At 42.1% G+C, this 15,917-nt stretch overlaps 1 protein-coding gene across 1 annotated transcript in view; it reads right to left on the bottom strand.

Moving 5' to 3' along the window:
- The window catches only part of LOC144522498 (neural-cadherin-like), a 95,382-nt gene that overhangs the window by 45,064 nt on the left and 34,401 nt on the right, over positions 1-15,917 (bottom strand). Inside the window, exons 2-6 of the mRNA XM_078257613.1 lie at positions 10,101-10,298; positions 6,840-7,065; positions 5,727-5,931; positions 4,540-4,651; positions 2,415-2,664 (exon numbers count right to left, since the gene is read on the bottom strand). Of these exons, the coding sequence (XP_078113739.1) occupies positions 2,415-2,664; positions 4,540-4,651; positions 5,727-5,931; positions 6,840-7,065; positions 10,101-10,298 (991 nt within the window). The remainder of the gene's footprint in view (positions 1-2,414; positions 2,665-4,539; positions 4,652-5,726; positions 5,932-6,839; positions 7,066-10,100; positions 10,299-15,917) is intronic.

The following is a 15,917-nucleotide window of genomic DNA, read 5'->3' as shown; positions in this document are numbered from 1 at the left end:
ACATGGAAGTGACAAGTCAATGATAGAAACACACACTGACAGGAGATACAAACCATCTACACAGTCCAAAGCATCAGCAGGCTGATTAGACTTACTGTTGTGGCTTTTGCTTGTCACTATGATTTAACCTGTCCTCTTAGCTGGCCAGACTAGAGACAAATGATAATGTCTACTGGTGAAGTCATTGGACAAATAGTACTTCCACATACCCAGTCCACTGTGGGCCATTTGATCCAGTGCCTTTTAAAATGTCAACAGTGATTTGCTTGCTCTGTGGTGCTGGGCAGCGAGATGCCCAGCGAGACACAGGAGACTGATATACCACTGTGGCACAAAGCACGATGGGATGGAGATGAACTGCGTGACTTGGAGGACGCGGAGGTGAAGAGAAATGGAAAAAGGAGCACAGGCGAGAGAGGGGAGGGAGGAGCAGGTGACAAAAAAGACGGCTGGCACTGAAATGACAGGTAAAGTGATATGTGAGAGTGAGAGAGAAGAGAAGGGAGCGGGTGGAAATAGGAAGGCTGATAGACACAGAGAGTGGAGAGCAGAATATAAGAGGGGGCGGTGTTTGAGTTGACTCGTCAGCAGAACTCATCCCCTGTGAGATTTGGTGCTGTATCCTCTTCTAATGTGTGTGTGTGTGTGTGTGTGTGTGTGTGTGTGTGTGTGTGTGTGTGTGTGTGTGTGTGTGTCTGTGGGGATGGTGTCAGTGTCTGTAGTGAGAAGTCAGAGGTGATTGATGGTTTACAGAAGAACGCTGATGGGTGATTCATCTCCGCCAGCTGCAGCAGTCTCCGTGGCAACATGAGTGACCTGTAATCTGTCACCCGGCTCAGAGGCCACCTCTCCGTAGCTCTGTGGGATGAGACGTATACACTCACTTGGCTTTTCTTCCTGAAGCATCTCCCTTCATCTCACTGAACTGTGAAGTTTTACTCCGAGGGCTGAGGAAGCTCGCCTGTCCGACTGTAGGCCTGCATGTCAGGCTATTTTGCATTTTTGTTGGCTCTCTACAACTCACTCAGATGACAACTCAGGGGTCATGCTAGGCAATATTAGGCTGTCCGCATGTCACATGTCGGAGTATGTCAATTAGTCTGACCTGAAGATTCAGTTCATAAACACCGTAGCATCCATCACACCACCTCTCCACTCTGTCCTCTTCTGCCCTCACAGCGCTTATCTCTCAGTATGATGAAGTGTCCAACACACACTACCTGGCAAAATGCCTGCATTTCTAACTATCTGTCTGCTGGTCTGGCAAGAGTATTTGTCTGACTGCCGACAGGCTTCTCTGTTTATCTGCATATCTGACTCTGGCTGTCTCCTGTCTACTCGCCGTGCGTGTTTTGGTATTCTCTTCTCGCTTGCCCTGCAACCATGTATCAGTGTGTTTTTCTCCTCAGTTTTATGTTTGTCTGCCTACATCTCCACCTCTCTGCCCGCCTGTTTGACTCTGTTTCTAGCCACCCACCGAGACTGACACCTGACAATGCAACAAGAGCGGGTTACAGAGGTATGCAACAGTCTTCTGTGAAGGTCATTGAAACATGACTGACAAGACAAGCGGCTTACTCGTTTCGGGGAAATAAATGCAGCGGAGCCCCACTGACAGTTGCTGCCCACCCACTCACACAGCTTTGCCAAAAAAGGCGGTCGAGGACACAATGGATTGCATCCGAATGTCAGTTTACAGCATACGTTTGGAGACGGCCAAAATTAAAACCTAGCCAATGCTGTGTGAATGCTTGATTTTCCTAAAAATACTGAACAAGAAAGATTTTTAGCAAACCTCCAGAACACACTATGGAAGTAACAAAGTCACACTAAATGAGAAGTGTAAGGAAGTGAGTAACAGATTGTGTTGATGGCAGGTAGCTGTAAAATATAGTGAGTTTGTCTTACTGGTGGTGGTTTTACTACAGCGCTGTTGATCCAAGTTAGCCACTATTCATTGCATGACTCACAGCATCAAATATTAAGATAAATCGCCTGAAGGAAGGCAGGTACGTGATGTAACAACCTACATATCTGTGATGCAACTGTAATGATGCATGACGTGTGATCAGCTGGTGGATCAGACATAAAGCAGTGCAGGCAGCAGGGACATTATTTAAACTTATCATCTTAGTAACAAACTTTGATCTCTCCGGCTGAACCATGGCAACACATAAGACTCAAATGTTTTACTTTTACGATTTGGGCTTCAGTACCAAAGCATACAGCATGGCAAGGGAACCTTGAGCATGTTGCTTTTTGTGTATGATAATTACATCAATTTTGGCTTTCTCTTGAAGTTCACATCTTGGTCATGATTGTAATGTTGTTTGGCAGAAAGGCAGAATGGGCAAATGATGGAGGGAGTTTATGGAAAGAATGGACAGGGAAGTATAAGTGGTAAAGCTCCTCACACAGGCTGGGAGAATTCAGGGGCCTCATCGTTGATGTTTGCCATCCTCACGCGGACCGTGGCAGTGCCGGAGTGAGGCTCGTCCCCACTGTCCGTCGCCATCACCACAAATTCATACAGATGGTTAGGCCTCTCATAGTCCAGTCGGCCCGTAGGGAAAACGGTCCCATGGGGTGAAATGCTGAAGTCTGAGCTCAGGGTGTAATAGGTGAGCTCAGCGTTTAACCCCGAGTCACAGTCCGTGGCCAACACTGGCAGGAGGGAAGACATCACACAAGGACCATCAATTTACCGTTAATCGAAATGAGCTGATGAGATGGCATCAGCTGATGAATATGTTGACATCTGTGTAGATCATTATCTCTTCATGGCCTTACTAAACATATAATAGATCATAAGCTCTGACAGCTACAATTACTAGCACACAAACTGCACTGTGCCCCTTCAGAATAATTACTTTATTCTGAAGGGACAGCAAAAAGGCCCCAAATGAAATTAACGAGTTGTATTTGTTCCAGTGTTTTGTAATTATTTTATTCTGAATTAATTACACAGGAAAAAGTTTCTAATGTGCAGTGAGACTACAGCCACAAATAGACATCCTTAGTTGCAGAGCTAATTTAAGTCTAAGCTTGCTGTTTAGTGAACTTTCAATCAAGCTCACTGCTTCGAACACAGCCCCTCTGGCTTATAGCACTTGTATATCGCATATTCTTTTGATGTGTTTATTTCCTCTGTGTCAGGCATCAGCACTAGCAGCCTGTGCATCTCAATGTTTCATTGTCACCTAAAGTCTTGTAATAGTTCAATTTACTATACACTCTTTGCATAGTGTGTATAATGAAGTAGTACATTTCCCTTAAACCTCACTGTCACTCGTGCTTTTAAAACAAGATTATGTATATCTTCTCCACCATCAACCTCAGTAGGCAAAGTTGAAGTGATAGCCTCATTGTAAAGTATTCATCTGTGTCTTTGCCCAAGCTGATAGGGTAATGGGGATTTCACTCCCTTGGGCCTCAAAACTTTGACATTTCATTAGTTGGTGGTAGAGCCCAGCAGATCAAGAAATGAAATAGTTTTCTCTTTTTTTCAGGTTTTTTGCCCCATAGATCTGATTGGTTAGGGCGTTCTGGGCTTCTGTAAGGTAAGGCAATTTATTCAAATATAAAGTCCTACAAGTCCATGATGTATCAGCCACAGTCTATGGTAGATCTTTTAAAAGACTCCATGTCTTCACTCTCTCTCTCTCTCTCTCTCTTTGATCTCTCCTCTGCTGAGTTCTTCCTACCGCACTGGTTGTTACATTTTTTGTTGATGCATTGGTTTGTATTGGGTGCCATTTTCTCCTTCTGCTGGTTCTGCAGTGCCAACAATTTCTACCGTATTTGAATGTTTTCAGATTAAATTAGTTTATTTATTCTCATCCAGAATCCACTAGAAACAATCGCCCTGCCAGAAATTCTCACAAATCACAAACGACATTCCATGGGGGACTGAAGTCCCACAGGTGCAGAAACATTTGACAAGAAATAGACAGTCAACAAGGTGAAATGTAAAAACAATACTCCTGAATAATGTGCTTTTCCTAAACTTAGGGTATTTTGCCTTGAGCCCATGCTATTTTTTGAGTGTGACTGTGGAAAATTCTCAAATCCGGTATAGGTACTTTTCTATCTCAAAGGTACAGTATCTTAAAGCAATCAGAAGTGTTATTTTTTCAAGCCGCAAAAAAGAAAAAAGAGACAGTGACAGTGGCAAAACATCTTAGTTAGGAACACACGTTATCTCACATAATTTAAACAGAAACATTTCCACTCAAGTTAAGCAGTGGCGATGGCAATACATACTCCTTCAGCCTTATAACTGATAATTATAAGGTAGCCTCATGCAGTAACAGATAAATTGACATGCCATCATTCATACAGTACATAATAAATCAAAACAAATGTGCGTTGTCTTTGTAGCAGTATACTTGAGATTGTGATCACAGATATGAAAGATCTATTACATTATTACATTTGTTGTTTCATGCTGAGAAAGTGACTTTTTGGATAGTTTCTCTCTCCAATTCAAAAAGAAACAGATGGATGTGAAATATGTGAAATATGTCAGACGAGTCTCACCCTGCAGCAGGGATGTTGCCGTGGTTACAGTCTCAGGGACTCCATCCACACTGTAGATGGATTGGAGGAACTCTGGGACACAATCATTCTCATCCGTTATCAACACCTGAACCTGATTAATGCCAGTGTGATGGGATAAGAGAGGAAGAGAGGCGAGGAAGAGAGGAGAGGAGAGGAGAGGAGAGACAAAATCATCAGAATACAAAATTAGCCTCTCTTTAATAACCCTCACATCAAGGAGACAACCATACAAAATTCTATGTACAAAAAAGCTGACCCCAACACTTAATCTAAATTGCATTTTATAGTTTCTCAAGTTGCCAGTTCAACACATCCTTTATCTTCTACTTCATGGTTTTCCTGAGTCAAAAATAGAAATGTTCTGAGCATGTGTGTTTTTTCGACAAAGGCCCTTAGCCCCCCCGCCCCCTGCCCTACAAGCTCCCTGTCACCACTGTGTGTAAAGTGCGAAGTGACAGCTGAGTAATAGTCCTGAAATAGCTGCGATAGGTTTTCCATCTCTTACTCCACAACATGCAGCTGAGCAGAAGGAGATTTTGCCTGCTGAATCTGTGGTGACATGATAATTGGGTAACAAAATCTTTGGCTTAATAATTTAAATTATCCTGAATTCATGAATAGTTTATCTAGAAATATTTGTTTGTGAAAGAAGTTTTCAGATTATGAGTTCTTAAGTGGCTCAGAGTGTGTGCTACATTTTACAAAGTTCATCTCCAGACAAAAACAAAAGGGTGAAAACAAACCGCAGACAAAAAATCTTGTTAACATTTCAAAACCATTCAGCCATGCCAATCCTGCAGACAGCCACAAACTCTGCTGCTTCTCCTCTGTAGTTATCGGCAAGTAGTGTGATGTCAAAAGGTCACCGCTGAAGTCAGATCATTGCCGTTAATGCAGACTTGTTTGCCACATAACATTTAGGTGAAAACGGGTCTGTCTGGGAGCTTTGTAAAAGGTCCAGTGGTAGAGCACAATGCAGCAAATCTCAGCAACAAAAGCAGCTTTTTTTATTTCAGTTTAATTCAGCAGTAAGAGTAAATGCTTGTGTGACAAATGTAATAATACAACATCACAGTGGACCTCAGCTTTGGGCTTAGTTGACCTGAGTGCATGAACTCTTATGTGACTCATGCTTGCTGCCTGTATCACTCTGTAATTACACTAACCTCTGTGGCAGTGCTGAGGCTGCCGGGCTCTTCGCTGGCTCGCACCATCAGCAGGTACCGTCGCTGGTCACTCTCGTAATCTAGCGTCCTGGTCAGACTAATCTCCCCCGTCTCCTGCCGGATGCTGAAAAGGCTACTGGGATTGATCAGCAGGCTGTAGCTGATTGGCTGCTTCTGAAAGGAAATGGCAAACACCACCAGGAAGCTGCAGGACAAAGAGAATGTGATAGAAAAGGAAAGGAAAAAGAAACGTCTTTACCATTTGATTTCAGTTGCACACATGTTGGATTAAAATCGAAATCCTCTTTCCCTACATCAGCACTGCGCTGTAATGAAATCAATTACTGTATGGCCCATTAACTATGTGCTATAAACACAGTCAATCAGTACTTGTCGGTTCTGTGCAATAATGTAATACTATTATGCAGATATCAATGTTGGTTTTCACGGTTAAGAGAGTTTGCGTTCCCTAATGCTGTGCGATGATGATATGTCAATTCGTGCTTGAGTGCGCTGGTGTGACCAATCGAATATTCATCAGCATGAGTCTTAACAGGTAGTGTTTGGAAAGACAGGCATGTGTCTTTATGCATGTCTGCATTCATTATTGTAGGACTTGTTTTTGCAGAGACATGTATGCATGGCATGCATTTCAGTTTTAATTGTTACAACCGTAGGTTATTAAACAGTGAGGCACATGTAAAACTGTCCTTGTGTAAGTGAATCAGTATGCTTTTATGTATGCATTCATCCTAGTGTTTGGCAATTTAAAGATCTGAGCTGTACTGCCAATACAATTTTAATATTGCTCTCTCTTATATTGTATTCTTCAGTAACAGGCAATTATACCTATTGAGGCAACAACAAAGAATCTGACAAAGAGTGTTTGGTGGTAACCACAAGGGAATAGGCCACATTTGAATAAAAGCCACAGCTGTTTCACTACAAGAAAAGACTTCAAAAATGTACTACATTACTGTAATTTCATTACAAAAGAAAAAAATATATATCTTGATTTTTTTTTTCCTGTATCAAACAAGCCCTGTTGTATGTATGTGTGAGTGAATGAATGTTATATATATATATATATATATTAAGACATGCGGTACTCACGGCTGTCCTTCAGGCGTGTTTTCTGGTATGGAGATGGCGTAGCTATTATTGGTGAACTGCGGCGCTCTGGCTCCTGCCACCACAGAGAGCATGGCGGGGGCACTGCGGCTGCCCAGGCCGTCAAGGGCCACCACGCTTAACAAGTACTCTCTGTCCTTCTGAAGCACCAGCCCTGTGCTCACCACCTGGCCTGTCTTCTTGTCCACTGCAAAGCAGCCGTCACCACCTACAGGGAAACACAATTAACTCATTTTCTAGTGCTGGATCCAAACCAATCCAATACTGCTGGCTTGAATACTAACTCAGAAATGTTACCCAAATGGCATCTGGGAGCTAGTGGAGAGTAATAAAAAACATGACACATTCTGATCATAAACTGATACATTTTAAACTGATACACAGAATGTATTTAACTCCCAGAAAACACATTTTCTTTATGAAACTTCTTAATTTTGGTATCCACATTTGTACTTTCTTACATTCGTACTGGGAAGTATCTTCCACTTTATCTCATTTAATTAACATAAGCCTCCTTTACGCAGAAATTCAGCTTACGCCGGCTTCATTTTTTTTTACACTGAACCAAACAACGCCGGCATAATGCCGCCCCAGTGTGTGATTTTAGATAGCATGCCCGCATTCCGGAAGCAAAAGAGGCGTGGAGTGTAACACAACAGCATTGGCTGTGGCAAGTTTCAGCATTGGCTGTGGATACACAGACAACACTTGTTAGTGAGATCTCATTTAATGGGAGTGTTGGCAATTTAAAAATAGAAAATAGCAACTTCACGTTAACTCTAGAGGTGCTTTTTCTATAAAGTAGAAGTATGCATTATAATATGTAGTAAATATTGGTACTTTTGATGCATAGTACATTTTGCTTTAACACTCAAAACCCTGTGGAGTTAGTACTGCTAAGGAGCAACAGAGTTTTAATTAATTCATTCATTAATTAGTTTTAATGAAATGTTTTGTTTGTATCAACCGCAATTCCCATCCTACTGTTGGTTTCATACTAGTCTGCAGATTGACAGTGTAACGCACCAACAAATTTATCAATGCACTAAAGGCAGCAAAGAAGAAGACTGCTTGCAAGCAGTCTAAACTAGGCTGTGTTTTGATGCTTGCATGGCTTCCTGTACTGAATTTGGATACTGTTGATGTGTAACTGTGCTTTGCATAGCTTATTGAGAAAGCTTATTTGTTGCTCTAGCTGTCTGTACGGTGTCTTGTTGACTTCTGTCTATAGTTTAACCTGTACTAATGTCTTGCTGTTTCCTGTTGCTCTGGTCTAAAAACATCTGGCCAAAGGACTACAGTTGAAAATTAGCCGGCTGGCTAACACTGGTGTAGCGCTTATTAAATGTCTACAATGTAGGTTATTTATCTAGACTAGGTTTCAGAAGATTTAGATAAGTAGGAGGTAGTGGACTGAAACAATAACCGTAACGACACAATTATTAAAGAAAGAATGAAAATATTTATATATCTGTGGGCATGAATAGTATACAGTATGAATATAAAACCCTAGGGTGCACCCTCTAAGTAGCCTAAGGTGTTTATATAGTGTATACAATGAAAATAAAATAAATAAAATACAATATTCAAAAGTGTTTCTTTACAAGGACCTCGCTCTTGTCTTTAGTCCATGGCATAAAATAAAATAAAATGAAATACCGTCCTTTAAGATTTTGTAGCTCTAGTAGGATGGCTCGCCATCAAACTTCAAATCTTTCCAAGGAACCCGAAAAACCTGACCAAGTTTCACGTCGGATAAAACACGACGAAAATCCCACATAACGAAAATCCCTCAAGGCTCCCTGGCAGCGGTACAGTTCCGTACGTACTTTTCCAAGTGTTTAGATGACATATGCATTTATATTTAGATGTTAATGCCCCTGTTATCTCCTCGCATCGGCCGCGAACAGGCTGGCTGTGTGCTGCGTGTGTGGTAGAGAAGCATCCGCTGTCACCTATCAATCAAGGCGGAATCAACTCTTGAACCAATGTTTTAATTGGTTCATAATAACTATGCATTTATAATTTAAGTTTTATTTTATTATATTATAATAATAATATAATATATTCATATTTATTTCCATAATTTTTCTAGTGGGCTACACTGGCACATTTACAGAAATGTTAATTAATGTGTGTTGTCCTTTATAAATAAGAAGTAAAAAAAGTAAGTAAGTAAACAATGTATGATTTTAAATATTAAAAGTGGGCTTTTGCAACATATTATTACGCACAGTGTGTTTTGGTGAGAAACACTGAGTGTAAACATAACTGTTGTTTGTCAATTCCACAGGGCACCTTTAAATAAAAGATCTACTTTTCCCACTACTGTTAAATACTAAAGAACGGGATCAGACAGACTGACCTCGCTCATCAAAAGGCCAGCTACCCTCATCCTCTCCGGGTCTTAAAAGTTAAGCGCAGCGTAAGAGGGTTAAATAAATACATTTGAAAGGTTAATACTTGGAGGGAAACTACTCAGTTTGCTGAAGGTTTTGGAGGTAAACCTCACTGTTGCAAGAGTTTTTAGCATGATAAGCATCATATTGACCATGGGTACCTTGCGGTAATTGTGGTTAAACGCACATAAGGGAGTTGTGTGATGGACTAATGTGAGTCAAAGGGAAGTCAGTAGTGTTTTTGTAAAGCCCCACTGGCAAGATTAGCACATCCCCCCCATATTTGACATGCCAACAAACCTCTATCCCCTTAACCACCAGGGGGTCTACCACTCTGGCAGCCTTCCAACAGCCCACTGTGTGTGTGTGTGTGTGTGTGTGTGTGTGTGTGTGTGTGTGTGTGTGTGTGTGTGTGTGTGTGTGTGTTCGTGTCTTTGTATGTGTGACTGCTTGCGTGATTCTGTGTGTGTAAGATAAACCGAGAGAAGCAGACAGATAGACAAGAATGCAAGATAAGTGCATAAACAATGTGTTGAAGGCCTCTGGCTGTGTGTGTGTGTGTGTGTGTGTTGGAGAGAGAGAGAGAGAGAGAGAGAGAGAGAGAGAGAGAGAGAGAGAGAGACAGAGAGGGGGATGGAGATACAGAGGCAGAAAGACACAGGGTGACAGAGAGACAGAGAAACTAATGGACACCTAAAGAGTGTATGAATGAATGTGGGAGCGCCTGTGGCTGTTGTGTTTGACTTCATTTCCAAGGCCTATTCTGTCAACAACACAGCCTGTTTTAATACCACTCCCCTCCTATACATGTCATGTGTGTGTGTATAAACAGCAGAAAGCTTACCATCTGACAAAAAGTATTCCACCTCTCCACTTTTGCCTTCATCCCCATCGTGAGCCTGGAGCTGGTAGACAAACATTCCCGCTGGGGCCTCAGGGGACACTACAGCCAGGTATGGGTACGGCTTCATATTCCACTCAGGGACGTTGTCGTTGACATCAGTGATCTTAAGCTTTACCTTGTTCAGGTACCAGTTTGGGCCTAGGGGATAGAGCAGAGATAGTGATGAAGCTGTGGTTACTGAAAGTGACAGCTGTCATGTAAGTGCGTGTGTAGAGGGGAGACAAGCAGCCAGGGGAATCCAAAGCTCCAACAAGCAGCGAGTCAACTGAGGGTACAGGTATGTGAGATATAATTCCTCTACGGTAGATGGCAAAACATTATGCTGCAGGATTGGAATAAATCTTAATCATTCTTGTATCTGCAATGTGGAACTGATGTCAAAACAGTCCACAGTCAGTCAGAGTTGTGGTCAAAGTCAATTACCACACTATCTTTAAAATGGCAATTTAGCCACTATCTTTCCATTCCTTTTGCTTCACCATAGCTATAGGGTTTGGGAGATTGTTCTAAGTGGATGTCAGAATAGCTGTTTGTTCCCATGGTGGAGGTTGGGGGATGTGATGTCACCCATCCATTCTCTATCAATGCTCCCATCCAGGCATCCAGACACCCAGGTTCCCGCGGGAGAGAGACTCAGCCACAGTCTCATCTACCAAGTCTGTGTAAAGCTACCTTGATCTTCCCACAGGGGCTTAGGGATGATGCCTCATGGCTGCAGGCATTTTGTTGCCTGCACACTGCCTCACTGGAGTGAATACGAAGATTCCAGGAATCCAATTACCAACTCGCTCGACATGAGCATGCAGACAGCAAGAGTGCACAGCAGCACCCAAGGAGAAGCGGCGTACAACTGCGTTGCAGTCTCTATGACAGGAGCGTAGCGTGCTTTTTGCTGGAACTGATAGTAGGGGATCGTTTTCCCCATTAAATACAATGACACAATCTGGAAACAATGTGCACAAAAAACTCCTGACAGTGTCACACTTTTTGTGTAGAAAGTGGAGCAAGCCACAGAACTGTGAGCTAAGACACTATTTCCACAAATATTGGCTGTGATCTTGTGTCAACGTGGCATGAAGGAATGTCAGAAGAGCTGCCAAGCAGTTCAGTAGGCTGCGATCCACAGAGGCAATCTGCCTTACCCCAGAGAAGAACAAGCCCCTGCCAGGACACATACACACATACACACTCTCTCTCTCACACACACACACACACACACACACACACACACACACACACACACACACACACACACACACACACACACACACACACACACACACACACACACACACACACACACACAGATATGAACACAATCACAAAGATTTGACATACAGGCAAGTCAATCTCCTCACACCCAGACACATGCTTGCACACTTGATGTAGCTGACATTAGCATGTTATCTTTCCGTCTTCCTGTTTCTCTGTCTTTTTCACAAACACACACCAGTGCACACAGCGGTGAGTTACCTAAGGGCTAAAAGTAACTATGGATTACAAATCCCATTATGGAAAAGCTCTCCTGTGTGTGACCACGGGCTATATATGTACTTTTTAATCCAAGACAAAAGCAGCAGGAGTTTGCCGTGCATCCTTTTACTAGCTGAGGCTGACACAACAGATGTGCTGTACAAAACAGTCCTACCTTGCTGGTTTCCATAATATTCTGTAACATAATATCTCTTCAAAGTTGATAATAGCCAATAATAGAAAACTATACATTGGTAATGAGCAGTACATGCATACAGCAAATGGTATAAAGTCTTCAAACCGTAGGAGTTGCTGAAATAAATATTTTACAGGACCTACATTCGAGTTTGCTCAAATGAGTTGTAAAGCTAAAAAGAGATGCTGAGATCACAATTCCTAGTTCTTTTTTAACTAGCTTACAGTTAAGATGCATTTTGATGGAAAATACAATGCGTTGCACTCCAGACTAGCTCTGGAGTGTTCACAACTGAAACACAATAGCTAAATAGTGTGTGACAGCTCCTAAAATGGATTGTTAGAGGCCAGGGATAATAACAGAGGGAGGAAGAAGCTAAAGGAGAGAATTAATCTAGCTTTCTGCTCAGGCTTTAAAGTTGCTCTGCGCAGAGAAAAGTTCTGACTCGCATCTGACGATAGTTCGTTTTGGATAAATAGCCACTGTATCACGGGGGCAGAAAAACTAATCAATGTTCAGATGCTATCTCCTAAAATGTCGACAGCAGCAATTTATGCAATTTAAGCCAGATCATCCTGCCCTGAAAGATGGAACAATCCTTTCGTGATGAATAATGGGAAAAGGATAAAAATTCTTTTGCAAAGTAGAGGGGTTTAAAAGGCACTTAATCAAAACGAAATCAGAGCTCCACCACTTAACATTTAGTTGACTATCAAATATTTGCGGCGAGCAGTGCAAGACACATTCCTTGCCTTCTGCTTGTTGGTGTCTTTCCAAACCATGTCTCTGTGGTAATGGTGGTGATGATTTTACAAGGCTCCATCTAATTAGCTTGTTACAGAGAGACTAATCAGAGCCAAGGCAGATAATTAGAGCCTATCAGCTCTGGAATGATAATGAAGAATGCACGAGTGTGTGAGTGCTCGTGTTTGTGAGGAGAGAGACAGCATGTGTGCACGGGCAAGCGAGAGTGCACGCTGCATGCTCTGAGGCTGCAAATGTGTGCGATTTCTCTCTGATCTGGTGAGTTAAGTACGGAGCGGCTGTGAGCGATACCCTATGAGCTCCGAATCGACACAACCTGCCCCACCTGACCAAGACAAAAGATGTGATCAAATAACCAGGCGAGGCACACGGCACACAGGCTCCACTGGATTTTTCAAAGTCAAATATGCTTTCTGCCCGCTCAGTGTGATGAAAAGCCAGTTTGTACTGTACGCTACAATCCCATAAGGATAACAGAATCTGCTTGAATGACTAACATAACAATGTATCGCAAAAAAAAGGTGGACAACAGGGGTGCACTGTTTGTTTTGCGTAGGCTCAGAGACTACAACAAGTGTGCTGCGTTTCCATGTGTGTGAGCGTGAGTTGCTCGTGAGTGTGTGTGCTCTATATATCACTGCAAGCCTGTCTGTTGATGTTTCTTGCCGTTAATCCTCTCCTTGGGTAGTTGCTATATAAAGCTGCTAAGTGGCTTGCCGGTATGAAAAAAAAATAAAATAAAAAAGTTGTCTCAAGTGCTTCTGTGCACATGTACACTGCCCACAGTACAAGGACACGGAGTGTGTGTGTGTGTGTGTGTGTGTGTGTGTGTGTGTGTGTGTGTGTGTGTGTGTGTGGGAAGGAGATGAGAGGAAACAGAGTGAAGTAGAGGGGCACAGATACAGAAACAAAAATATCTACAGAGGGAGAGAATGAGACAGAGAGGAGGAAGAGGCAGGCAGCATGGAGGATGGAGTACTGTGTGATGCTTAGCAGAGAACGTAAAATAACATTACAGAGACAAGAGCACAAGGGAAGCAAAAAACAAACAGCGTAGCACAACAAAAGATGCTGGCAGCATCCATGTTTGGAAAGAAAACATGCAGTCGCAGAGCACAAAAAGGAGGAATTAAGATATAGAACATATAGTGTAATTAATATCAGATGGTCTTCTTATGGACCCCTTGTTCCTCCTACATCCCATGAGAGGAAATTAAGATTCTGTGTGAGTATTTCTGAGTGAAATTAAACAAATTGCGTCTGCAAGCATAAATATCAATGGCCCGTGCGAGACATGGAATTTCAGAGGTGCTTTTTGGGCAGCGAGTGAATGGAAAGTGAAAATCAGCTCAATGGGGGAGTAATAAGGTACATTAACCAAATGTTTGCAGTGTTAAGGAGGCTCTATTCTAAGCCGCCCACACCCCCCCCAACCCCCAGCCCCATCTTGCTTAAAGCAGAGTGTGAAGCCGTCAGCAGGAGATCAACACGCTAAAAGCGCCGGGGACAGAAATCTATTAACTCAGGGATCCTGAAACCACACACTCTGGACTCTGCGGCTCAGATTGGCTGACACAATAACCATGTAAACACACATGCAGGCATTTTCAACCCAGAACAAATACAAATGGTAGAACTCTTCTGCTGCACATTTGTTACTCCGAATCTGCATCTCTGCAAAAATATCTGGCCAGTGTGTGTCTTTTAGCCACTACATCTGCAAACCACTTTCAACAATATTGGCAGAACCAAATGTGGCACAGCTTACATTTGCAATTAATGGAAAAACAAGTCATAAATGTAACATAGACACGTAACAAATATGAATGAGTTTATTAAGGCAGACATTTAGAGGCCCCCCAAGAAGACCAGGTTTTAAAGCTTTATGTCTTTCACAATAATTTTAAATAAAATTATAAATATTTAAGGAACAATCATTTTCAAAATGGCCACCAAGATGCAGTACATGAGAAGAAGCAAATTAGGGACCGTTCGGTATTTATGGAATGGACCACCGGAAGAAAATAGGGGAGGGTCATGTCTTTTTATTCTTTGTTGAGGGGAGGGTCATCTGATTTTTTTTAGTCTAGGGGGGAGGGTCACCCAACTTTTGTATTCATGAGAATAACAATATTCAAAGTGGCTTGTTTGGAGCATATTTATCCACGTAGCTCTCTCAGTCTCGGCTCCTATCGCTAGCAGATGGGTCCCTCCCTATTTAGTCAGCCAGATAATTTGAGCTGTAGCTTTAGAGACCGTGGGATTTCCCAAACTGAATAAATCCTGCTCGCACATATAAACACAAAACTGCTTTGCTAGCTCCATCGTGTTATAACAAAGACATCTGATGAAAAAAATATTTTATTCATTAGCATGATAGCCATACTGTTTAGTTCAAAAACATCCAAAACACTGTACGAAAACATAACTGACCAGACGCAAGCTTTTATTTTGAAAAGTCAAAGCTTGCCGACTGCACCAAGCCGGGAGGGCATGAGACGGGAGGTCTCCAGGCTGCAGCCATTCCTGGCATACATATATATACATATATATATGTATATATATACATATATATATATATATATATATAAACGACAGCCTTTTCAAGGCATTTGAGAAGAAAGGAGTGGTAGCATGCAAGCTCCCAAATTGACGCTCATCTGAGAAATGGAGTTTTGGATAATGTTCAGCTTTGGCAGCTTTACCTATATGCTAAAATATACAATGACTGAGGAAGCCTAGTGACGAGTCCATAGCAACCAGTGTTGAATTTGTTATTACCCAGTGTGATTTGCTGAATGGTCTCAATGTTTTATTGTTTTATTTCATGTGAATACTAGTTTACTAGATGAGTAACTTAGTATTTGAAGTAATGCAGAAATTGTGCATTTAGTTTCCATGCTTATTGTGTTTCCACAACAATGTCAGTGAGTAAATCTACTGAAATGGCCACCACACCATAACAGAGGAGTGGGATGCGTAAAATGAGAACGCAGAGGTTTAGTCACGTATGTCATGGCTGTAAAAAAACAATGGCTACCTGTATGTCTTTGCCAAGCGCAAACCAGTACAGAAGGCATCAATAAATTGCTGTGGAGGGTTATCCCTTTTTTCCATATCATTTTGGAGGGTCATCCAAAATGTATTGCTGGTGAAGGGAGGGTCAGGTCTATTTTGATGAGATATCCCAAAACTCCTCCGGTGGCCCCTGAAATAAATAACAGTCCCTTACTGGACATTAAGATTCTAACTTGTGTGGACGAAAAACGTGTGACTTTTGCGAGATCATGTCCCATTCACTTAAACAGAATTGGCCAGCAAGT

The sequence above is a fragment of the Sander vitreus genome, chromosome 8 (genome assembly GCF_031162955.1).
Source record: "Sander vitreus isolate 19-12246 chromosome 8, sanVit1, whole genome shotgun sequence".
Classification (NCBI taxonomy): domain Eukaryota; kingdom Metazoa; phylum Chordata; class Actinopteri; order Perciformes; family Percidae; genus Sander; species Sander vitreus.
The sequence above is the reverse complement of the archived record's forward strand: the minus strand, read 5'-3'. Positions and strand labels throughout refer to the sequence as shown.